At 41.2% G+C, this 20395-nt stretch overlaps 1 protein-coding gene across 1 annotated transcript in view; it reads left to right on the top strand.

The window, feature by feature from the left end:
* The window catches only part of LOC142596475 (ankyrin repeat domain-containing protein 55-like), a 97391-nt gene that overhangs the window by 28374 nt on the left and 48622 nt on the right, over positions 1-20395 (top strand). The window contains 2 exon segments of the mRNA XM_075725595.1: positions 2875-2935; positions 6469-6597. Coding sequence (XP_075581710.1) covers positions 2875-2935; positions 6469-6597 — 190 coding nt within the window.

Raw genomic sequence — 20395 nt, 5'->3', positions numbered from 1 at the left:
CATACCATATGACGTCATGCTCAGTATATAAACTGGGGGGGGGTGGCCAGGGAGCAGCGATCGCTGCTCGGGAACTGTCTGGGTATCGGTCGGCGGGTGGTGAGCAATTGCATTGTGCATCACTTGCTTCGTGTATCATTATTATTATTATCATTATTATACTGTTACTATTAGCATTACTCTTTTACTTTATTTCAATTATTAAACTGTTCTTATCTCACCCCAGGAGTGTTTCTCACTCTTACTCCTCCGATTCTCTCCCCCATCCCATCGGGGTAGGGGGAGTGAGCGAGAGGCTGCGTGGTGCTTAGTTGCTGGCTGGGGCTAAACCACGACACAACTAAAGAGTGTATTCATAAAAAGTCTTAAGGAAGATCCACTTTGTCTCATTCCAACCTGTTATAATAGGAAGGTTTAACAAATTTTGATTTGTACATCAAAATTCAATATTGTGTAAGTTCAATCAAAAAGCTCTCCCAAGTAAATCATGTCTGGAGGGATAGGAAGACATTAGAGACAGGTAAAACAGTCAGTACATGTCAAATGTTCATGTGACTTAATCATTGAGGCTATGGTTTTGCTGTTGTTGCCATATCAGACCACCCCAGACCTCTGTGCGTTTCTGCTGATCTTGCTCTCCAGCCTTTTTTAACAGCTTTATTAATTTTCCACCTTCATCATTGCTTTTCATGCATCGCTTGGAGGGAATAGTTTGAAGTTTCTACAAAAGTGCAAGTGCATTATCATTAAACAAAGCCTCCACAGAAAGAAGACAATATTTGTACAACACTGCACATGCTGCTACTTGAAAGTGAACAGTAATCTACTTTACACAGGGTTCCCTGAACAGTTTTCACATTCTCCATGGATATGGACAGACCTTTGCTCTACACAGGAGTTTACCAGCTGCTCAATTCCTTTTCCTCTGTCTTCTGGCTGGGGTTGCTCCATGCCCAGAAGATATGCCTGGATTACTTGAGGGGGGCTTTTCCATCATGGTCATTGTCACTGTCTTGAATCCCATGTCGTTGCCAAAAGGGTATATGCAGTGGCCAGCTATGAAATGCTTTTTCAGCCAAGTTTGAAAGCTGGCAGCCCACTGCTACAACCTCATGTGCTGGAGGCAGCACACGGACCGTGTAGAAAGACAGAGACAGCGATCAGACAATTTATGTATGGATTTGATAATTGATTTATGTGTTTCAGTGCATGTTCCACAGAGACTAAGAGAAAAGGTGGAAAGGGAATCTGTGTACTTCCTGATCTCTGCCTTTAAGAGTAGATGTCAGAGAGATCTCAGCTGGGGTGGCTGAATATCTACATATTTGAGTGGTAGCATCAATGTCATAATGATCTGAGGATATAAGTGAGGCAAGGTTTACTGACAGAGGTTTTATGCTCAAAGAATGACATTTCCTTCCCATACACTGGTTTCATTGATTATATCTGGGGTTAAACTATAGAACCATGTAACAGATTATATTTGAAAAAAAAAATTGGGGCTTCTGGCTCCTGAAGATGGCGTTACCAAACAGATAAGCTTTTCATCTGCAGAATTGCCCATATCATCCTTAAGCAATTGTAAATGTCTTTCTTTTGAACAATTTACACTATTTAGTTGTTTATTACTGGGGAAAAAATAACGAATAGCAACATTCTCAACTTCATCTGATCAACACACCTGAGCACAGTTCAATCCAGAAAATGTACTGGAAGTTGTTGAAGATTGCCCTGATGAAAAGCAGCAAAAGATTTTCATTCAGTCTCCTATGAGTGGGAATAAATGCACAGTTGTATACATTTATGTGTGCATTATCTGTACATTTATCAGAGTTCCCATCTTGACACTTCCTCATCTTTTAATCTCCTTGCAAAACAGCATGTCTTTTAAAAGACCATGTTTTTAAGGTTTCTAACAAGTTCACACCTTCAGATGAGTCAAAGGTTTGCATTATGATCTTATCTAGGGATCCACTAAGGATTTATCTTTCCTTTTGCTAGAATCATAAGAACTGTACATCCTTGTTAGGATCTATGCTATTTGGCTTTGTTACAGACTGCTACAGGATGGTCCTTGTTATTTCCATGGTCCACCCATCTACATGGTCCAAACACTTAGCATCCTACTATGAAACATAACCATCTTCAAACCTATAGTGACTTCAGAACATCTTCATAGGATGCCATAAGGAAAACAAAAGCAAAATCCACACAGTGTTAAAAATATTATTGCACTTGAATAATATTTCATGTAACTATTTTTTTGTAACTGTTCTCTCCACCAGAGGGGAGTGTTTGTAGTCTGATATTCTATAAAATGTGAACCAATGCATTGCTATATTGTATACTATAACAATGGCCCTATCCCAGCAGACACACTGTAAGGCCTTATAAAATACTATTGGTTTGTGTGTGTGTGTGTGTGTGTAAACATATTGTACATATGCACACAAACACATACACAGCATCACATTACTCCAAGAGTTAAGGAGCATGAAAAGTCATTTTAGAAACTGGTCATTAGCATTTCTGTCTGTTTAAAACTTTCTAAAATAGGAGGACGATGAATTGCTAAGCTACCAAAAACTGCACATGTGTATAGTATTACACACTCTGATTCTAGCCTGGTAATCAGCATAAGAATTCTACCTAGTAGATCTGCTTTTAATTCCCAGCACTAAACTTCTGTTGTTACAGTAAGCCATAAAGTCCTATTTGCTTTTCTAGTATGACATAGCTCAGACCTAAGATTCTGACCTGTGCCCATCACTAATACTGATTTTTCTTGAAATTACATGTTTTGTTTCTCAAAAAATGTCAATTTTTCAGTTTTATAAGGGGGGCAGCACAATGATTATGTCATTGCTTCTACAGGCTTCTGAACGTGCTTCTGCAGCAGTCAAATCTTGGTGAAATTAATCATCAGGACAATGAGGTGGGTGAGCTTGTGCTACAAGTCATAGTCCCAGGCTCTGGGATCATACAAGCCAGGCTGTTCAGAAAGACTCTACTGAACTATCAATTTTATCATGAGACTATGCACCAGTCAAAAATTTCTATAATGCTTTTGCTGAACTCTGCAAAGCATTATCTCATTTTTCCTACTATGTGTGATGCACCTTTAGACTAATAAACCTTCTCTATATACTGCCAACTATGAGGCACCTTGAATCAGTCTCTTAACTCACTTGCCAAGATATTAATTGCTTTTGATTCTTCTGAAGTTAGACATTGGACTAAATCTTTACCTTTTCCAAACATCCCATCATTAAAGTACTAAATGTTCTCAGGAAAAATATCAGAAACCTGGTATTACACAGCCATGGAGCTACAAAAAAATTATGCTATCCTCTGATCCTTAAAGAATTGTGTCCTGCATGTGTATATATAGTGTACACAGGAGAGTGTCAGCTTCCCAAATGTGTTCTTCTCCAAATAGAGAAGCCAAGACACAAGAGAGACTCTGGACCTCTTTTCATATGTTTCTCTTCACTCTAGCAATTGCTCAAGGATGTGTCTCTTCTCCACAGTGCCAGAATCACCACAGGGTTGTTAATTTTCCCTTTTCCCATGAACCTCCCTTATTCACTGGATGGTTTGCAGACCCTGCTTACAACAAACTAAACCAGACATATGCTTTGTCTTGGTGTAGAATTATGCTGTTAATGAATTGCGTGGAACCATGGATCACAATTTCAAGCCCTAATGTTTTGCTCTAATGCATTGCTACATGCAATTTGGAACTTATAGTCCAGCTCTGTCATTTGGCACTGGGAAGATATTTGTTCGAGTGTCAGCACTAAGTCCTGAATATTCATGTTTTCTGAAAAATGTGGATCCTCACAAATTATTTCAGCTAATAGAGCTGTTCTCTTGGCATAAGTAAAACACTTCAGTTTTCCCATCTTACACTTGAGAAAAACACCCTGATGAATGCATGAACACATAAACAGGAAGAAATACATCTGGAGGTTTCATAGTTTCCACAACTGTGGCTTTCTGTGGGTTTCTTATGAAGCCTGTGAGATGACGATGTGAAGAAACATTCCCTGAAAAAGCCTAGAATATGAGAAAAAACAGTGTCACACTATTTTTCCCCTATTGCTCCTTATTTTTTATAAATATGCAATTGTTTGGCTGTCTCACCTTTAATATTATATTCTTCTGGATCTTCAGCTTTGACCATTCTGATATCACTCTCATGCTTCCTCTCACGAACAGTAGACTATCCATAGATGCCATTCAAGGGTGCTGTCACGCACAAATCAGATGGGTGCGGGCTGGACAGCCATTGCCTGCTGCAGCAGGCCCACACATGTGAGCTGCCGCTATAACCAGCTCAATGATCTTTTCTCAGTTGGGTGCTTCAAAAGGACATGTGGAATGTACAAATTATTAGAAAAGAAATAGAGAACAAAACAGGAAGCAGCATTATGCTCTGTCTGAATCCTTGGTACACCTGCATCTTGAATGCTGGCTGCAAGAGTCATCTGAAAAAGGATATACAAGAAAAGGAACAGAAAAGGACTACAAAGATGGTAATAGTTAGAGAATAGCTTCCTTTCATAGGCAGGATAACAACTAGAACAAACTAACTACAATAGGACTTTCAGTTGGCAACTATGTCAGAGGCATGATATAATACAAGTCCATGATGTCGTAAATTGCATGGAGAAGATGAAAATAAAATTATTATTCACTGGGTTTTACATCTAAAATGATGGGGGCACTTACAGAAATTATCAGGCAGCAGTTTTAAAGAATATGAAAAGAAGTTCCTTTTCACAAAATGCATCGTTACCCTGTGGAGGTCTGGATGGCATAGGAAGTCTTTAACCTGATTACCAAATTTTAGGTGATTGTATATCACCAAGCCTTGTTTCTTATATTTTCTCCCTAAGCATCTGCTACTGAACTCTCTGAGCTGTGTCCCTGGACTAGAATCTTTGATCCCTACCCACAGTTCTCACACTCTTACACTGCAGCTGACTCTGCTGGTGACCACAGTAGAAACAGAAAGTTGATTTTTCAATTATTTTGCCCTTTTGTCCATATCAACAGACTGAGAGTGGATGATGGAAAGCTGGCCTGGTACACAGTAGCTTCCCCTCTTTCAGTGATTTTTCCCGCTCTCCAGGACTAGGTGTGAGGACCCATGTCCCAGCTGGAAATCATTTCACTGAAGCCTCACTTCACAGCACTCACAGATATTGAGTGTCCATCGACAGTACTAAGTCCCTGGTGTCAAAACCTTGGTCCACTCATATCAGTGGCAGAGTTCCCATTAATTTCAGTGAGGGCAGGATTTCACCCTCATTTTTGGTTTTACAAAACCAAAACCCCCATGATCAAGCTTTGCAAACCCTAACTAAAACCAAAACTGCCCTTGTTCAACTGCTCTGTTTTGTTATCACCCATACTTAAGCCATCCGGGGACTTGAAAAGCCTTATAATATACCTGATGAGTAGAGAGAAATTAGTGTTAGGGGATTCAAGCTTTTACTTAGAAAATCACTGCTAACAACTTCCACTATTAATGCACTGATAAGTTGTCTGCTTGTACTTTACCTGAGTTGTTGCCAATTGGCTTTATGGGGTTCTATGTCAAGTTTTAACTTCTTTTCCACTCTACATTTTTTGCTTTTTATCATTTTGGAAACCAGGCAAGACCTTTGAAATGCATTTTCCTTGGTAAGAGATAGTAAACACCACCTGCCCAAAGTAAAATGTTACTACATCTGAACAATACTAGCAATTCTTAAGAAACATGTTGAATGAATAACTTTATACAGAAAATCTTTAATATTATGGATGTAGAGTAAAATATAGGCGTGTATGAAAATGTTGATGAAGGTGCAAATACAGGCCATGAATTCTCTGATCTACCAAGACTGACTGAACACAGCTAAGATTGAATGAAAATGCAGGTCGATAGCTTACCATTTGCTTTGTTTTCTCCCTAAAAAGTAAATATGAGATGTTTATATTGTGACTTTTTGCTGACATCACTGGGCCAGTTCCTTAGCTTGCTGACTAGTGCCAGCTAAAATACTAGTTTATATTTATTTTGGATCAAAAATAAGACCTAAGATAAACATCACACTGTGTCATGTCAAAGCACCAGTCTAAAATAGGCCTTTCTCAACAGGATCCAAACTGAGCAGTGAGAAACCATCCCACAGCCGTTGTGGTCCTGACCACACATTATTTATAACAGGCTATAGTCAGGTACGAAAGAAGCATTTGTATCTGTATACATTTTCTGTAATAACACCAAAAAGCTAATTGCTTGGTTCCCCCTTATGACTCCACTAATTCAGAAGTTGTTACTAATTATTCCAAATAAAGAGGGAGAAGGAAGAGTCTGTCAGTCCCAAATGGTTTCAGAACTGTCTAGCTTATCTACAGAGACTTGAAGGGTGCTCCTGTGAGTGATGATTATTTGCTCTCTGGGTTTGTGGCTTTCAGGGAATGACTTCACTCCACTGGGCTGCTTTCCACAACAGGCCCCAGCACGCCCAGACTCTGCTGCATAAGGGAGCAGATCTGACTCTGGTGGACAAAGACTTCAAAACAGCTCTGCACTGGGCAGTACAGGTCAGCCACAGCTGCAGTTTCAGCAGGCAGTTGCTTGAACTGAGCCAGCTATTGCAGTGTCTTAAATGCTCCGAAAGCAAATATTTTGGCTGTGAAATGAGGAAAATGGATGCTAAGAATGCCCACTAACACCCCCACCATTTTGCCAGTAGGCATGGATCAAGGATCTAACATCTTTGGAGAGCAAGGCATACTTAATGTAGGCTCAGCACTGTTGCCCTAAACAAAGTTATCGTTTATCTCACTGGGACTATGTGTATGCTTCATGTTGAACTCATGCTTAAATTTTTTCACTGAATCAGGGTTGCAGAAATCAGCAGCTTAAATAGTCTTGCTAAAGACCTTTGGGAATAAAATAATGTAAATGCAATTTAAAACACTTTTAAACAGCTATAGTTGTGGAATAATTAGCTGAAGGGTTGAAGTCCTACTTCTCTGGAGATTAAGGAAGACAAGGAGCCAAACACATTTCCTGTTGAGCTGTATGTTCCTATCTCCTATGCAAAAAAAATGTGAAATTGCTAAAAATTACTTGGGTGATCTTTAGAGAAGAAAACCACACAGGTTTAATATGGCTTTAAACACTGTAATTGGTAACAGATTTATTAGTAAGTGGTCTAAAATATATCATAATTTAAGAAATTAGGTATAAAATTTACTGTGGAAGACATCCCAGATGAAAGGGGGCTAGCAATTATATAAATATGTTTTTACTTACTCACTTGCCATAGCAAATTCCAGTATCAATGTACAAAACATCTGCACACCAGAAAAGCAGAAAAAGAACTCCCACGAAAATCCAGTAACATTTCCCTACAATGACTAAATATTTGCGTCCTCACCTTTTGGTCTAAGTCCTCTCATCTTAAAATATGTGTCAACAAAGAAATTCAAAAGCTCTGAACTGCCACATACTATATTAGTAAATGAGTAAGGGCATCTAGAAAGAATAATCTTTGCTTCAACCACAGCCTCCCACAGATGGTGCACATACAATAGGCTCAACTTGTTTTTCTGAGGTAGAGTTATATTTTGGCCTTTTAAAATTTATTTTGTAAATTTTATGATCTTATTCCACCATTAATTCCCACCTCCAATTTTCACAAACATGCAGAATAACTCTTGAGAAAGGGGGAAATTAAAACTGCACAAAACCCACTTTTCCTCAGGTGGAGACAAATCACAAATCCCTCTTCTTTCTCCCTTTAAGCTGCTCCCAGAAATCAGAGGAAATATGTGCAGGATGACCCCCCTTTTTTTCTTCTTAAGAGACTCCTGCTATGAAGCCTTATAAATTGCTTCTTACATCCACATATTTCTCCGTATTCTAGGTCCAGAAGGGCTAGTTGAAATATCAGAGCATGGAATAGATCTGTTAATATTTCTCTTACTCAAGCTTGGCCAAGAAGAAATACTTGGGTGCGATTATTGTTATTTCTAATAACCTCTTCCATAGGTGCTGGAAAGGGGATATTTTTCCTTTAAGAATTGTATTAATATCTTCAGAGCACAAGAGACTTGCAGAGCTCAGGCAGTAACAGCTGCAGGGGTTGTTTTTGGCTGAATAGGGCTCTGTGTTTAATTTCATTTTTAAAAAATGCAGCGAGGGGAAGACCAGGCACTGCACAGAAACGTGTTTCAGAAGTTGCAGGAAAGAGGCAGTTTGTGCACACTGGGCTGAAACACGGAGCGGGACCACATAAAAACTACTGCCCGCCATTCGAAACCAAATTCTCAGGCATTTTTCGTATGAAATAATTGTTCCATGCTGGCTGTTTCAAAGACTGCGTGTTTGGCGCTTGGTCTCCCATCAGACAAATGGGGCCTGTGGAGTCCCAGCCATGTAACTAGACAGACCTTGCCCACACCAAGGTCTGCTCTATTGAAAAGCTCAAACCTCCTGCTGCTCAAGTTCACGCCTTCAGTGCAAATGTGTTACATTGGTGTCAAAAACAGATCATTCTGGTTTGAAGTGAGAATGTCTCATGTCAAATTTTTCATACGTGCAATATTTTTAAGAGCTGGTGCAGATAGGGTTATATTAGGAGTGTCTCAGGAGGTGTTTCTCTCCTTTCATTCCAGCCAGCAATAGTCGCTGTAATTAAAAGGAAACACAGCTTTATAACAAAAAACTGCTAACTGATACTGGAACAAGTTTAAAGCCTTTCTAAAAGTCCTAGATAACAGTGTCATTGAAATCCTAGTAAAATATAGTATACACTATACACTAGTATACTACATACTACTATATCATAATAGTATTAGTAGTACCTTGGAAATAGCTTGGGAAGATTTGGAGTCTTCCTGCATTGTCTTGCCAGTTGCCATGATTTTTACCAGAAGTTTCTTTGTGTCTTTCTTAAAACTCTGGCTCCCAAAGTCATATGATTATGTAGAAACATCATCTTTCATTTAAAGAATAAACAATCAAACAAAATTGTAATTGTTTTCTCCTTGTTTCATGCAGTTTTCTAGAGATAGCTAGAAAGGGAGAGTAGTGATGTCTTTTTTATGTCACTAAGCTTTAAAGACAATTTTGACTGTTAGCAAACAAATGAAAACCAGATTCAATTTGTATTTTTTAAGCATACCCTTAAGAAATCCCTTTCTTGTGTAAATATTGTCATCCCAGCAAAGGTACAGCTGTTGCTCATGGAGTCTGGACCGTTGCATAGCAGCAGGGTTCTACAGAGTGAGCTGTCAAGCTGCAAAACAAGGAGGAAGAGGGTTTGCAAATAGTTTTGAGTAAGAAATAAACTTGCTCCAACATCATCAGAAGCTTTTACCAAAAAGCGCACTAAACATTTGTGACAACGTCTGCAATAGCAAATTAAATGTGCCTGAGTCTTGGCTCTGGCACTGAGGCCAACTATCACAGGACAACCTGTGTCCCTACTGCTAAACTCTCTTATTCTCTAAAACAGGATGGCCATATGCATACTGCTTATTGGGAATGGTCTGTGGCCCATGCTAGCTCCTAAACTATGCCCAGGAACTGGTGGGGAAAGTGTTAATTGACCCAAGCCAAAACCATGCCAGGGAGGAATTTTTAAAAACTTTACAGTACAGACAACTGAGTTCCAGTGCTCAGGGATGTTTCCTAGTGCTACTTAGTTTTTCAGTATGGTTGTAACCTATTTGTCCATTTTCATTTATGTCAGTTTATAAGCTGAAACCCCCTTCATGACTTGTACATGGTACAGAAGTGCACGATATTGATATACAAACTCATCAGTACAACCAGATCATCAGAAAAATTGCCTTTACCTGAAATAATTGACTGTTTGTCATGGTTTAACCTCAGTTGGCAACTAAGCATCACACAGCTGCTTGCTCACCCTCCCCACCCCACCCTGGTGGGATGGGGGAGAGAATAAAAAAAAAAAAAAAAGTAAAATTCATGTGTTGAGATAAAGGCAGTTTAACAGGACAGCAGAGGAAGACAAAGTAATAATAATAATAATGATAAAAGAATATATAAAACAAGTGATGCAGAATGCAATTGCTCACCACCCACCGACAAATATCCAGCCAGTCCCCGAGCAGTGATTGCTGCCCCCCAGCCAACTCCCCCCAGCTTATATACTGAGCATGATGTCATATGGTATGGAATAGCCCTTTGGCCAGTTTGGATCAACTATTCTGGCTGTGCCCCCTCCCAGTTTCCTGTGCACCTGGCAGAGCATGGGAAGCTGAAAAGTCCTTGACTAGTGTAAGCACAACTAAACCATCAGTGTGTTATCAGCATTATTCTCATGCTAAATCCAAAACACAGCACTATACCAGCTACTAGGAAGAAAATTCACTCTATCCCAGCTGAAACCAGGACACTGTTAAACAGTAAATTATTTAAGTATGAACATGCTGTTGACAATTTCCAAGGAAATCAATTGCAGAACTCCCACTGAGCTTAGTAGGAATTTGTCTAGGGCAAAACCAGTAGGTAAGTACAGGGTAATTGCCAGACCTCTTCCCAGCATGCAGTCTATCTGTAACTCAGCAAGTGGATGCCAGAACATGAGTAATATACATGCACTACACCTTTTGCATATCTATAAATGTCCTAATCTCATATGCCTTACAAAAAGGCACTGGAAGACAAATGTTTCCATTTCTCTGATAGTAGTAAGGAATAAATCCTTATTCTACTGCAGAATGAAAGATGACCTGTTTCTCAAAGCACATAAAGAGCTCATCCAGAGAAATCAGTCCTCACAACAATGTACTATCAGGGGAAAGTTGTCAAGTAATTTTAGTCATCGCCATAGTCGTTTACACAGGAAATCATACACACTTATTGTAGAAGACTCCAAGTGAAAATAAATTCTCAGAGACACTTGTCCAGGGAATGTCGGACTGTGTTAATATCAAAATCTGCGTTACTGGAACGCCAAAAAGACATCAATAACTGGTGACCAGTTGTCATCAGGTCAACCATCTTGAGGTTATTCTCAAGGATTTTAACAGCATGGTTGACCAAGGCATGTCCCATTAATCCACGACAAAGGGGATTTATAAGATCATCTGGTTGTGTGGAAAATCTAAAATTATTCCAACTTTAATTCATAATGCAAAGAACGAATATCGACCCCTGGGGGTAGTCTTCATTGATTTAGTGAAAGCCTTTGACACCATGAGCCATTCTCACATCATTATGGCTCTTAAACAGAAGAGTGCTGACAAACATATTATTGCCCTGATTAAAAATCTCTATCATAATATTAACATCCCTATTGACCTGAAAAATGAGCAGTTGGATCCTATTGGGATTTGGATTGGATTAAAACAATTTTATTTAATTTATCTGTGGACTCTGCTGTGTAAGTTGGAGGAAGATGGGTTTGGGTTCCAACACTTGCTCGAAAAATATAACAACTTTGGCCTTTGCAGATGACTTGGTCCTATTAAGTGAATCCTGGGTAGGAATGCAGAAAAATATTGAAATTTTAGAGGTCTTTTGTAATATGACAGGCCTCAAAGGACAAGTGGAGAAGTGCCATGGCTTTTACATCCAGCCCATGAAAGATGCTTATATGATCAATGACTGTCTGGCATGGACAATAAACGGCACACCCCTCAATATGATTAATCCAGGTAGTTCGGAAAAATACCTGGGCCTATGTATAGACCCATGGATGGGAATATTTAAGCTGGAACTGATGTCTCAAAAAGGGAGTTCGTGACCCAGTGTGCAACAATCCAATCCACACACACACAAGATATTGTTTTTATTTCATTTCTGTGCAGAGATGGGTGCTAGGTGGCAATTCCACAAAGCTAGCACACCTGTGGTAATTAAACTGATTTAATTTATTACCAGTCAAATCAGAGTACGAAAATGAGAAATAAAAACTAAATCTTAAAACACCTTCCCACCACCCCTCCCTTCTTCCCGGGCTTCACTCCCAGTTTCTCTTCCTCCTCCCCACAAGTGGTACAGGGGGATGGGGAATAGGAGCTGTGGTCAGTTCGTCACACGTTGTCTCTGCTGCTCCTTCCTCCTCAAGGGGAGGACTCCTCACACTCTTCCCCTGCTCCAGTGTGGGGTCCCTCCCACGGGAGACAGTCCTCCATTAACTTCTCCAGCGTGGGTCCCTTCCACGGGGTGCAGTCCTTCAGGAGCAGACTGCTCCAGCATGGGTCCCCCATGGGGTCACAAGTCCTGCCAGCAAACCTGCTCCAGCGTGGGCTCCTCTCTCTCCACAGGTCCACGGGTCCTGCCAGGAGCCTGGTCCAGGGCAGGCTTCCCACAGTGTCACAGCCTCCTTCAGGCACATCCAACTACTCCGGTGTGGGGTCCTCCACGGGCTGCAGGTGGATATCTGCTCCACCGTTAACCTCCATGGGCTGCAGGGGGACAGCCTACTTCACCATGGTCTTCATCACAGGCTGCAGGGGAATCTCTGCTCCAGCCCCTGGAGCAGCTCCTGCCCCTCCTTCTTCACTGACCTTTGTTTCTGCAGAGTTGTTCCTCTCACATATTCTCACTCTCTCTTCTCCAGCTGCACTTCCTCAGGTTTTTATTCTCCCCCTTCTTAAGTATGTTATCCCAGAGGCGCTACCACCATCACTGATTGGCTTGGCCTTGGCCAGCAGCAGGTCCGTCTTGGAGCCAGCTGGCATTGGTTCTATCGGACATAGGGGAAGCTTCTAGCAGCTTCTCACAGAAGCTACCCCTGTATCCCCCCTGCTACCAAAACCTTGCCACACAAACCCAATACAACAACGAATGAGACATTCTGCGCCTTATTTATACACAAAACTTACAGAGTTAGTAATCATTCTTTTTAGCACGATTGGTTAGTAATTACCATCCTATCTGCTATTGGTCAACTATATTCTAATTAGCCTCGCTTGCTATGTAAATTAGCATGCATGCTCCTTACGGGTGTGGGGGGGCAAATCTTTTTGGTCCTAAATTGAGTTGGTGGTCACGATCCCCCCCCTGCCAGAATTACCTTTCCCCCAGTTACTGTTTTTCGGCAATCGTCCAGTTTTTCCTACCTGCTGGGGTAGGATGTTCCCTTTTATCAGTTTCTCAGTACTTCTTCAAGGTCTAGTTGCTCCGGGATGTCTTTGGTTAAAGGATACTGAATGTTTGTTCTTCTGATTAGGGATGATTAAGTGTCCTTTACTTGCCAGCTTACAAAAGCATCTTGGCCTGATACGATGTTAGCTAAGTTTCAGAGTTAGCCTTCAACAGAACTACTAGAAAAACTGAATGAATGGTTAAGACAGGTTGGGCAGGCTCCATTGAAGCCATTTTAGAAAGTGAAACACCCACCAAGGTTGCTGAGAGGATAAATATTTTAAAAACACCATGTCCCTTAGTTGTACCAGAGGCAGCAGTGCTCTGAGGACCACAGGACAAAGTATCCTGTACAACAACAACATGTTCTCTTTCCAAGAGTACCACAAAGTCATGACAAGCTGGCTTGCTCTCAGTCTGCAAGAGACACTGTCTCAGTAGGTGTCTGAGGCTGAAGCACTAAGGTTAGGAGAAGGCAAATGAGCTTCTCTCTGAGCTTGCTGAGTCTCACCAATGTAACTACAGTGGCGTCAGTAGAGTTGTTGTTAATTTATATTGGTTTTCCATCAGAAACACACCCTGTGAAGTGCCTGGGCTGCGTCCAGGCAACTTCTGGCAAAGTTTCCCTGGCAGGAGGAAAGCTGAAGATGGTATTACGGATCGTTCCTTTCCTCAGCACAGGGCCCAGTTGTCTCTGTTCCCTGAGTGTAGAGAAACCACAGGGTTCTCTGAATTTTTGCACTGGTTCTCCACTGCCAACACAGCCATTGGGCAGCCAGGGCATGGCAGCAGTGGAAGTAGAGTGAATGTGCTCCCATTACTTAGCTTTCCCTAGTCTGGGGTACAGAGGGTGGATGCTGGAAGTCCTTAACAATGAGAGATAGCTCCTGCATGTGCAAAACCCTTCAGCAACCCAAGTTGCCAGCTTTATGGAGGTTTCTCATTGCACTGTTTGCTGGAGACTAGAATGAGTCGCATTATGTCTCTGCTCTTGAGTTTGGCATTCTCCATGTTTAAAACAGAAGACGCTGCATCTGTTCAGCTGAAAGAAAATTCCTTCACAGTGATATGGTCCTCTACAACAAGACAGGGATGTGTTGGTCTGACATAGCCTTAATATTCCAACCAGAGATATCCTCACTGTTAATGCAACATCATGTTTGTCTTGCTCTGATTCTAGGATGAAATTCTGAACTTGTGTTACAGTAAAGGTAATGACATAATACACTGCCATGGTGTCACGATCCAAACTGGGCTGCCTAGGGAGGATCGTGGTGGTTCTGTGATTCCCTTGGGCTAAATTAAGGTGCAACGACACCAGATGATCGATTAAGCGCTTTATTGATGATAGAAACAACCTTAACTTGGCAAGCGTAACAGTAGGCAACCTGAACTAGGAAAGCATAGCAGCAGGCAATGTGGGTTCTAATTGAAATACTTATAAGAAGGAAGGAAAAAGAGGGAAAGGAGGGGAGGGGGGGAAAGAAAGAGTTATTACCACCCTTGGATCCCGCAATGATGATGATAGATGAGGTGATCCTCCGGTGGTGGGCACGCACCTGGCTTTCTCAGAGTCGTGTCTTTTATAAGCCAGTCTCTGCCTCTCAATTGCGTCAAATCCATCCCCTCGACAACTTATATGGTTCTTGTTGCAGAAAGTTCTCAATCTTCTGCGCAGGTGTCATTGGGGGGGGTGGTCGTGAGGGGTCTTTTGGGTGGTCGTGAGGCCCTTCCTCAAATGAACTCTGTATGACCTCTGGCCATATATGGTGAGTTGTGAGGCACATTAGAAATACGGAACTGCGCATCCTCTGACACGCCTCCCCATGCTCTGTGCCAACCGACTTCCCACTTGTGGTTTGGTGTCGCCATGCAGATCTTAACTTGTTTCACCACAATGTTTGAGTCATCAACCAACCACCACAATGTTTGAGACATCAACATACATTAACTCTTTCAGTCTCTCACACATGGTGCTCTGATCATGAACACAAGGAAAACTGCACTTCAGTGAAATCAATCCCATAAGGGAAAAAATTGTACTGGAGAAACAGTTTGGTTTTGCCAGTATAGCTATAACTGAACACAGGGCTTCTGCCAGCAAAGCCTTGAGTCAAAGATCAAGACTTTTCAAGCCCCAACCAACAGAGCCATGTGGGAAACGTCTGTGGAATGGCTTTTGCTTTCAGTAAATACTGAATTTTAGAATCAAAAAGTAAAATGGTGACTTTGAAAGGAAAGATGTATTTACCAATGCAATAACCTCAACTGGAGATAAAAAGGAAACAGTCTAGAGACAAGTTATTCAAATTTTGCTATGGGTTGCTCAACAAATACTTAAAATAGCTCATGTTTCTTTATTTCAGCAAAGGAGAAAAAGATCTTTGTTCTTTTCTTCAGTGGCCCTGTTGATGTTACAGTCAATTTAATATTAAAATCTGATATGTGTGCCTGTCTGTGAAGTATAAGAGGAAAGATAAAAGGGTTGGGAGACTAGCCAGCATTCTGTAACATACAACTTAAACAGCACCCAATGATGCACAAGGACAGTTTCCAGGAGGAAGCCAGAAATACTGATGCAAATTTTATTTAATCTATAGTCATTTATGGTACTTTATGAAAGTAAATTACCTCACAGAGTAGTGCAATGGGAATAGTATTTGCTTGCTGCTGCAGAGAGGAGTGAAATGATGGTTAAAATATCAAGCCATTCAGGGTCAGAGCAGAAGGATATCAAAGGGAAAGTCAAAGTTTTGGATTCACAGGTGTGGAATTGAAAAAGAAGGGAAGGTGGAAGAAAAGGAAACACAGACATCCCTAAAGTGCAATGCTAATTATAAGAAGCAACATCAAGAGCTGCTAGTGGGGAATTTCCATCCAGCAAAGCTGGCTATAGATATAGGAAGGCTTTAAACTGCACACTAATACAAAGAGACAGAAAATATAGGAGAATTAATACAACCTAACCACATATTCTCCAGAGGCATTCACTTGGAAGTAAAATACTTTGTCAGGGTTTCTTGAAAACAGTTAAGTGGTCTGTAGCTTGTCCCTCTCCTCCTCCCACCTCTAAATTACTGGTAGCCACAAGCCAGCTTAGCAGACTCCCTTCACATGATTCTTCTCTTTGGCATCGTAATATCTACTCCATCAGAGTATTCTGATGAGGGGAAAAATTAGCCCTCTATACAGTGCAGTGAACAAGGAAAACATTGTACTATATACTCCTGAAGACCTGGCAGAATAAAATGCAATGTTATGGTAGGATATTACATAAGTAACAATAAACTACTAAAATTATAGCTATATAATATATAGTTATATATATTATAGAGATTTTTCTGATGCTAGTGACCAAAAAATGTAACTGAGAATTATGCTAGTATGGAGGACATTGACATTTGGCATAGGGACTGGAGAAAAAAAATTACTATTATTCATAGGACCTCGGTATTCCTGAACATGAAGATCAACACTCTTTTTTCATTAGATATTCAGACAACTAAGAATTAAGAACAATTTTAACGTGGTTAATGAGAACTTTATAAAATGCCTGGTCATAGAAAATAAGCTTGAATAATATGATCATGAGTAGACTCTAAATTGAACAGGTGAGTAAACAAAGTACATACAAACAAAATTCCTCATTTCAGAGGGACACATTTTGGTAAATTAAGGGAATTCTCAGCTGGACTGAGAAGCTCTAGGGCCTGCAGATTCCAGGGACCTGGAATTTATCCTATCAATGCTGTGAAACTTAGCACAAATCTGCATCCCAAGAGAAAAGCAAAAAAGTATGTAGAAGAGGCTTGAGATATAACTGGATGACTATCCATCCTTAAAAGGTATATTTAGAATAAGTAGGCATCTTACAAAATAATGGGAAAAAGTACTGAAAAGCAAAAGAAGTTGTATCTCATAATCAAGAAGTGAAGACTAATAATTAAATGTTGAATAGAGGCTGGAAGGAAATTACCTTCAGGGATAAGGGTTGAAATCAAACTTGCTTAATATTTTCATGATAACTTGGCACAAAATACAGGGGCTTTCTGATGAAATCTGCCAATAACAAAAAAAAAATGGAAGGCATTAACAGAAGAGAATGGGGATATCATACAGGGAAAGCTGGATCACCTTGAAATCTAGAGTAATACAAATGGGACAAAACTGAATAGCATAAAACATTTAAGTCATGCACTTGGGTGCTAATAACAGAAGTCCCTCCTAGAAACTAGAAACTCTATGTTTGGAAACAACTATGGAAGAGAAATACCAAGGTGTAAAGGGTTACTCTAAAATGACTAGGAGCTTCTAATGGGACAAAGCTGTGAATATGGCAAATGATGTTCTGTGACATATCAAAAGAGGTATTTCTAACAGAAATAGGGAAGAGCTAGTGTCACTGTACAAAGATCTGGCAAAAATGACTGTGTATGACTAGGTACCATTTTAATCCCCCTTGTCAGGGATACACAACTAAAACACAAAAGGAGAAGGACTAGTAGGTTGATGAGTGAAAGAGAAAGCATATTTTACAAGGAAAACTGAAAAGACCTTGATTTATTAGAGTGGCAAGAGAACAGCTCAGAAGGGATTGTCTATAAACACACCTGAAGAATAAATGCCAGTTAGAGGAAAAGAGTATTTAATCTAAATAATAATCATAGAATCATAGAATCGTTTAGGTTGGAAACGATCTTTAAGATCATACAGTCCAACCATTAACCTAACATTACCAAGTCCACCACTAAACCAATTAAGAGTAGACTAGACTAAACCATGTCATGAATTGCCACATCTACCCATTTTTTGAACACCTCCAGGGATGGTGACTCCACCACCTCTCTGGGCAGCCTGTTCCAATGCTTGACTACCCTTTCTGTGAAGAAATTTTTCCTAATATCCAACCTAAACCTCCCCTGGCACAGCTTGAGGCCATTCCCTCTCATCCTATCGCTAACTACATGGGAGAAGAGACCAACACCCACCTCACTACAACCTCCTTTCAGGTAGTTGTAGAGAGCGATAAGGTCTCCCCTCAGCCTCCTCTTCTCCAGACTAAACAACCCCAGTTCCCTCAGCCGCTCCTCATAAGGCCTGTGCTCCAGACCCTTCACCAGCTTTGTTGCCCTTCTCTGGACACGCTCCAGCACCTCAATGTCTTTCTTGTACTGAGGGGCCCAAAACTGGACACAGTATTCCAGGTGCGGCCTCACCAGTGCCGAGTACAGGGGGATGATCACCTCCCTGCTCCTGCTGGCCACACTATTCCTGATACAGGCCAGGATGCTGTTGGCCTTCTTGGCCACCTGGGCACACTGCTGGCTCATGTTCAGCTGGCTGTCCACCTAGACCCCCAGGTCCTTTTCCGCCAGGCAGCTTCCCAGCCACTCTTCCCCAAGCCTTGTAGCATTGCATGGGGTTGTTGTGACCCAAGTGCAGGACCCGGCACTTGGCCTTGTTGAACCTCATACAGTTGGCCTCGGCCCATCGGTCCAGCCTGTCCAGATCCCTCTGTAGACCCTTTCTACTCTCAAGCAGATCAACACTCCTGCCCAATTTGGTGTCATGTGAAAACTTACTGACAGTGCATTCGATCCCCTCATCCAGATCATTGATAAAGATATTAAAGAGAACTGGCCCCAATACTGAGCCCTGGGGAACACCATTTGTGACCGGTCGCCAAGTGGATTTAACTCCATTCACCACAACGCTTTGGTCCCAGCCATCCAGCCAGATTTTCCCAGTGAAGATTACACCAGTTCAAGCCATGAGCAGCCAGTTTTTCCAGGAGAATGCTGTGGGAGATGGTGTCAAAGGCTTTACTAAAGTCTAGGTACACAACATCCACAGCCTTCCCTCATCCACTAAACAAAGGGACATAAATCAGCACTGACTATGAATAGAAATTAGAGATACTAAAAATTAAACAACTTCTTAACTGCCTTAATTTGGAAATAATGGGGACTAAAAACCTAATTGCTTTTAATGGGCACAATAAGTTTATGAAAGGGATGATATAACATAGCTGCAAGTGATTGCAGGGAGTCAATTTGATGATTGTCGTGGTTTAGCCCCAGCCAGCAACTAAGCACCACGCAGCCACTCGCTCACTCCCCCTACCCCGATGGGATGGGGGAGAGAATCGGAGGAGTAAGAGTGAGAAACACTCCTGGGTTGAGATAAGAACAGTTTAATAATTGAAATAAAGTAAAATAGTAATGATAATAATAACAATATAATAATAATAGTAATAATAATATACAAACCAAGTGATGCAGAATGCAATTGCTCACCACCCACCGACCGATACCCAGACAGTTCCCGAGCAGCGATCACTGCCCCCTGGGCAACTCCCCACGGCTTGTATACTGAGCATGACGTCATATGGTATGGAATAGCCCTTTGGCCAGTTTGCATCAACTATTCTGGCTGTGCCCCCTCCCAGTTTCTTGTGCACCTGGCAGAGCCTGGGAAGCTGAAAAGTCCTTGACTAGCATAAGCACTACTTAGCAACAACTAAACCATCAGTGTGTTATCAGCATTCTTCTCCTACTAAATCCAAAACACAGCACTATGCCTGCTGCTAGGAAGAAAATTAACTCTATCCCAGCCGAAACCAGGACACCCTTTCCCCTCATAGACATATTCTGACTCCAAGCTGTAGTGTCACCCCTTCCCACGCCTCCAACCCTGGGTGCCAGCTCTTTGGTTTAATGTGCTGTTCTTAAGTTTTGTTCAAAGCTCAATTCAGGTTGCTAAATTTACAGAGACAGAGTAAAAGCTTTTATATTGTGTTTTGGAAACTGTAATGTAACATTAATGAAGCACAGCATCAGAATTCTGAAGTAAACTCGAAAACAGGGTTTGGCAGGATTTGGGATCTAGTACTTTTTGTTTGACTCACATCCATCTTTAAATGAATCTGGCTGGCTGGCCTGCATGCTGGACTTTACTTCAACATATCAGTGTCTCCAACTTCATCTCCTTTTGGATTAGTCCCATGCCAAAATTAAACACATCTAGCATGACTTCCAACCACTGTAATATCCAGCTGAAAATGAAGCAAGAAAAAGCAAACCCCAAACCTACCAGTCCACCATTACAAGGAGTAAACATTACACAATAAGTTAATCTACCCTCACCCCAGCAGACATGAGCTGTTATCCTCCAGTGGAAAGAGGAGTGAACAGAAATCCTGTCTGAGAGGAACCCTCAGTTAGGTCAGGTCACTATCTGAGCTCTGCACGGTAGTGCAAACTGTACTGA

Source organism: Pelecanus crispus, chromosome W, assembly GCF_030463565.1.
Source record: "Pelecanus crispus isolate bPelCri1 chromosome W, bPelCri1.pri, whole genome shotgun sequence".
Lineage (NCBI taxonomy): Eukaryota > Metazoa > Chordata > Aves > Pelecaniformes > Pelecanidae > Pelecanus > Pelecanus crispus.
The sequence above is the reverse complement of the archived record's forward strand: the minus strand, read 5'-3'. Positions and strand labels throughout refer to the sequence as shown.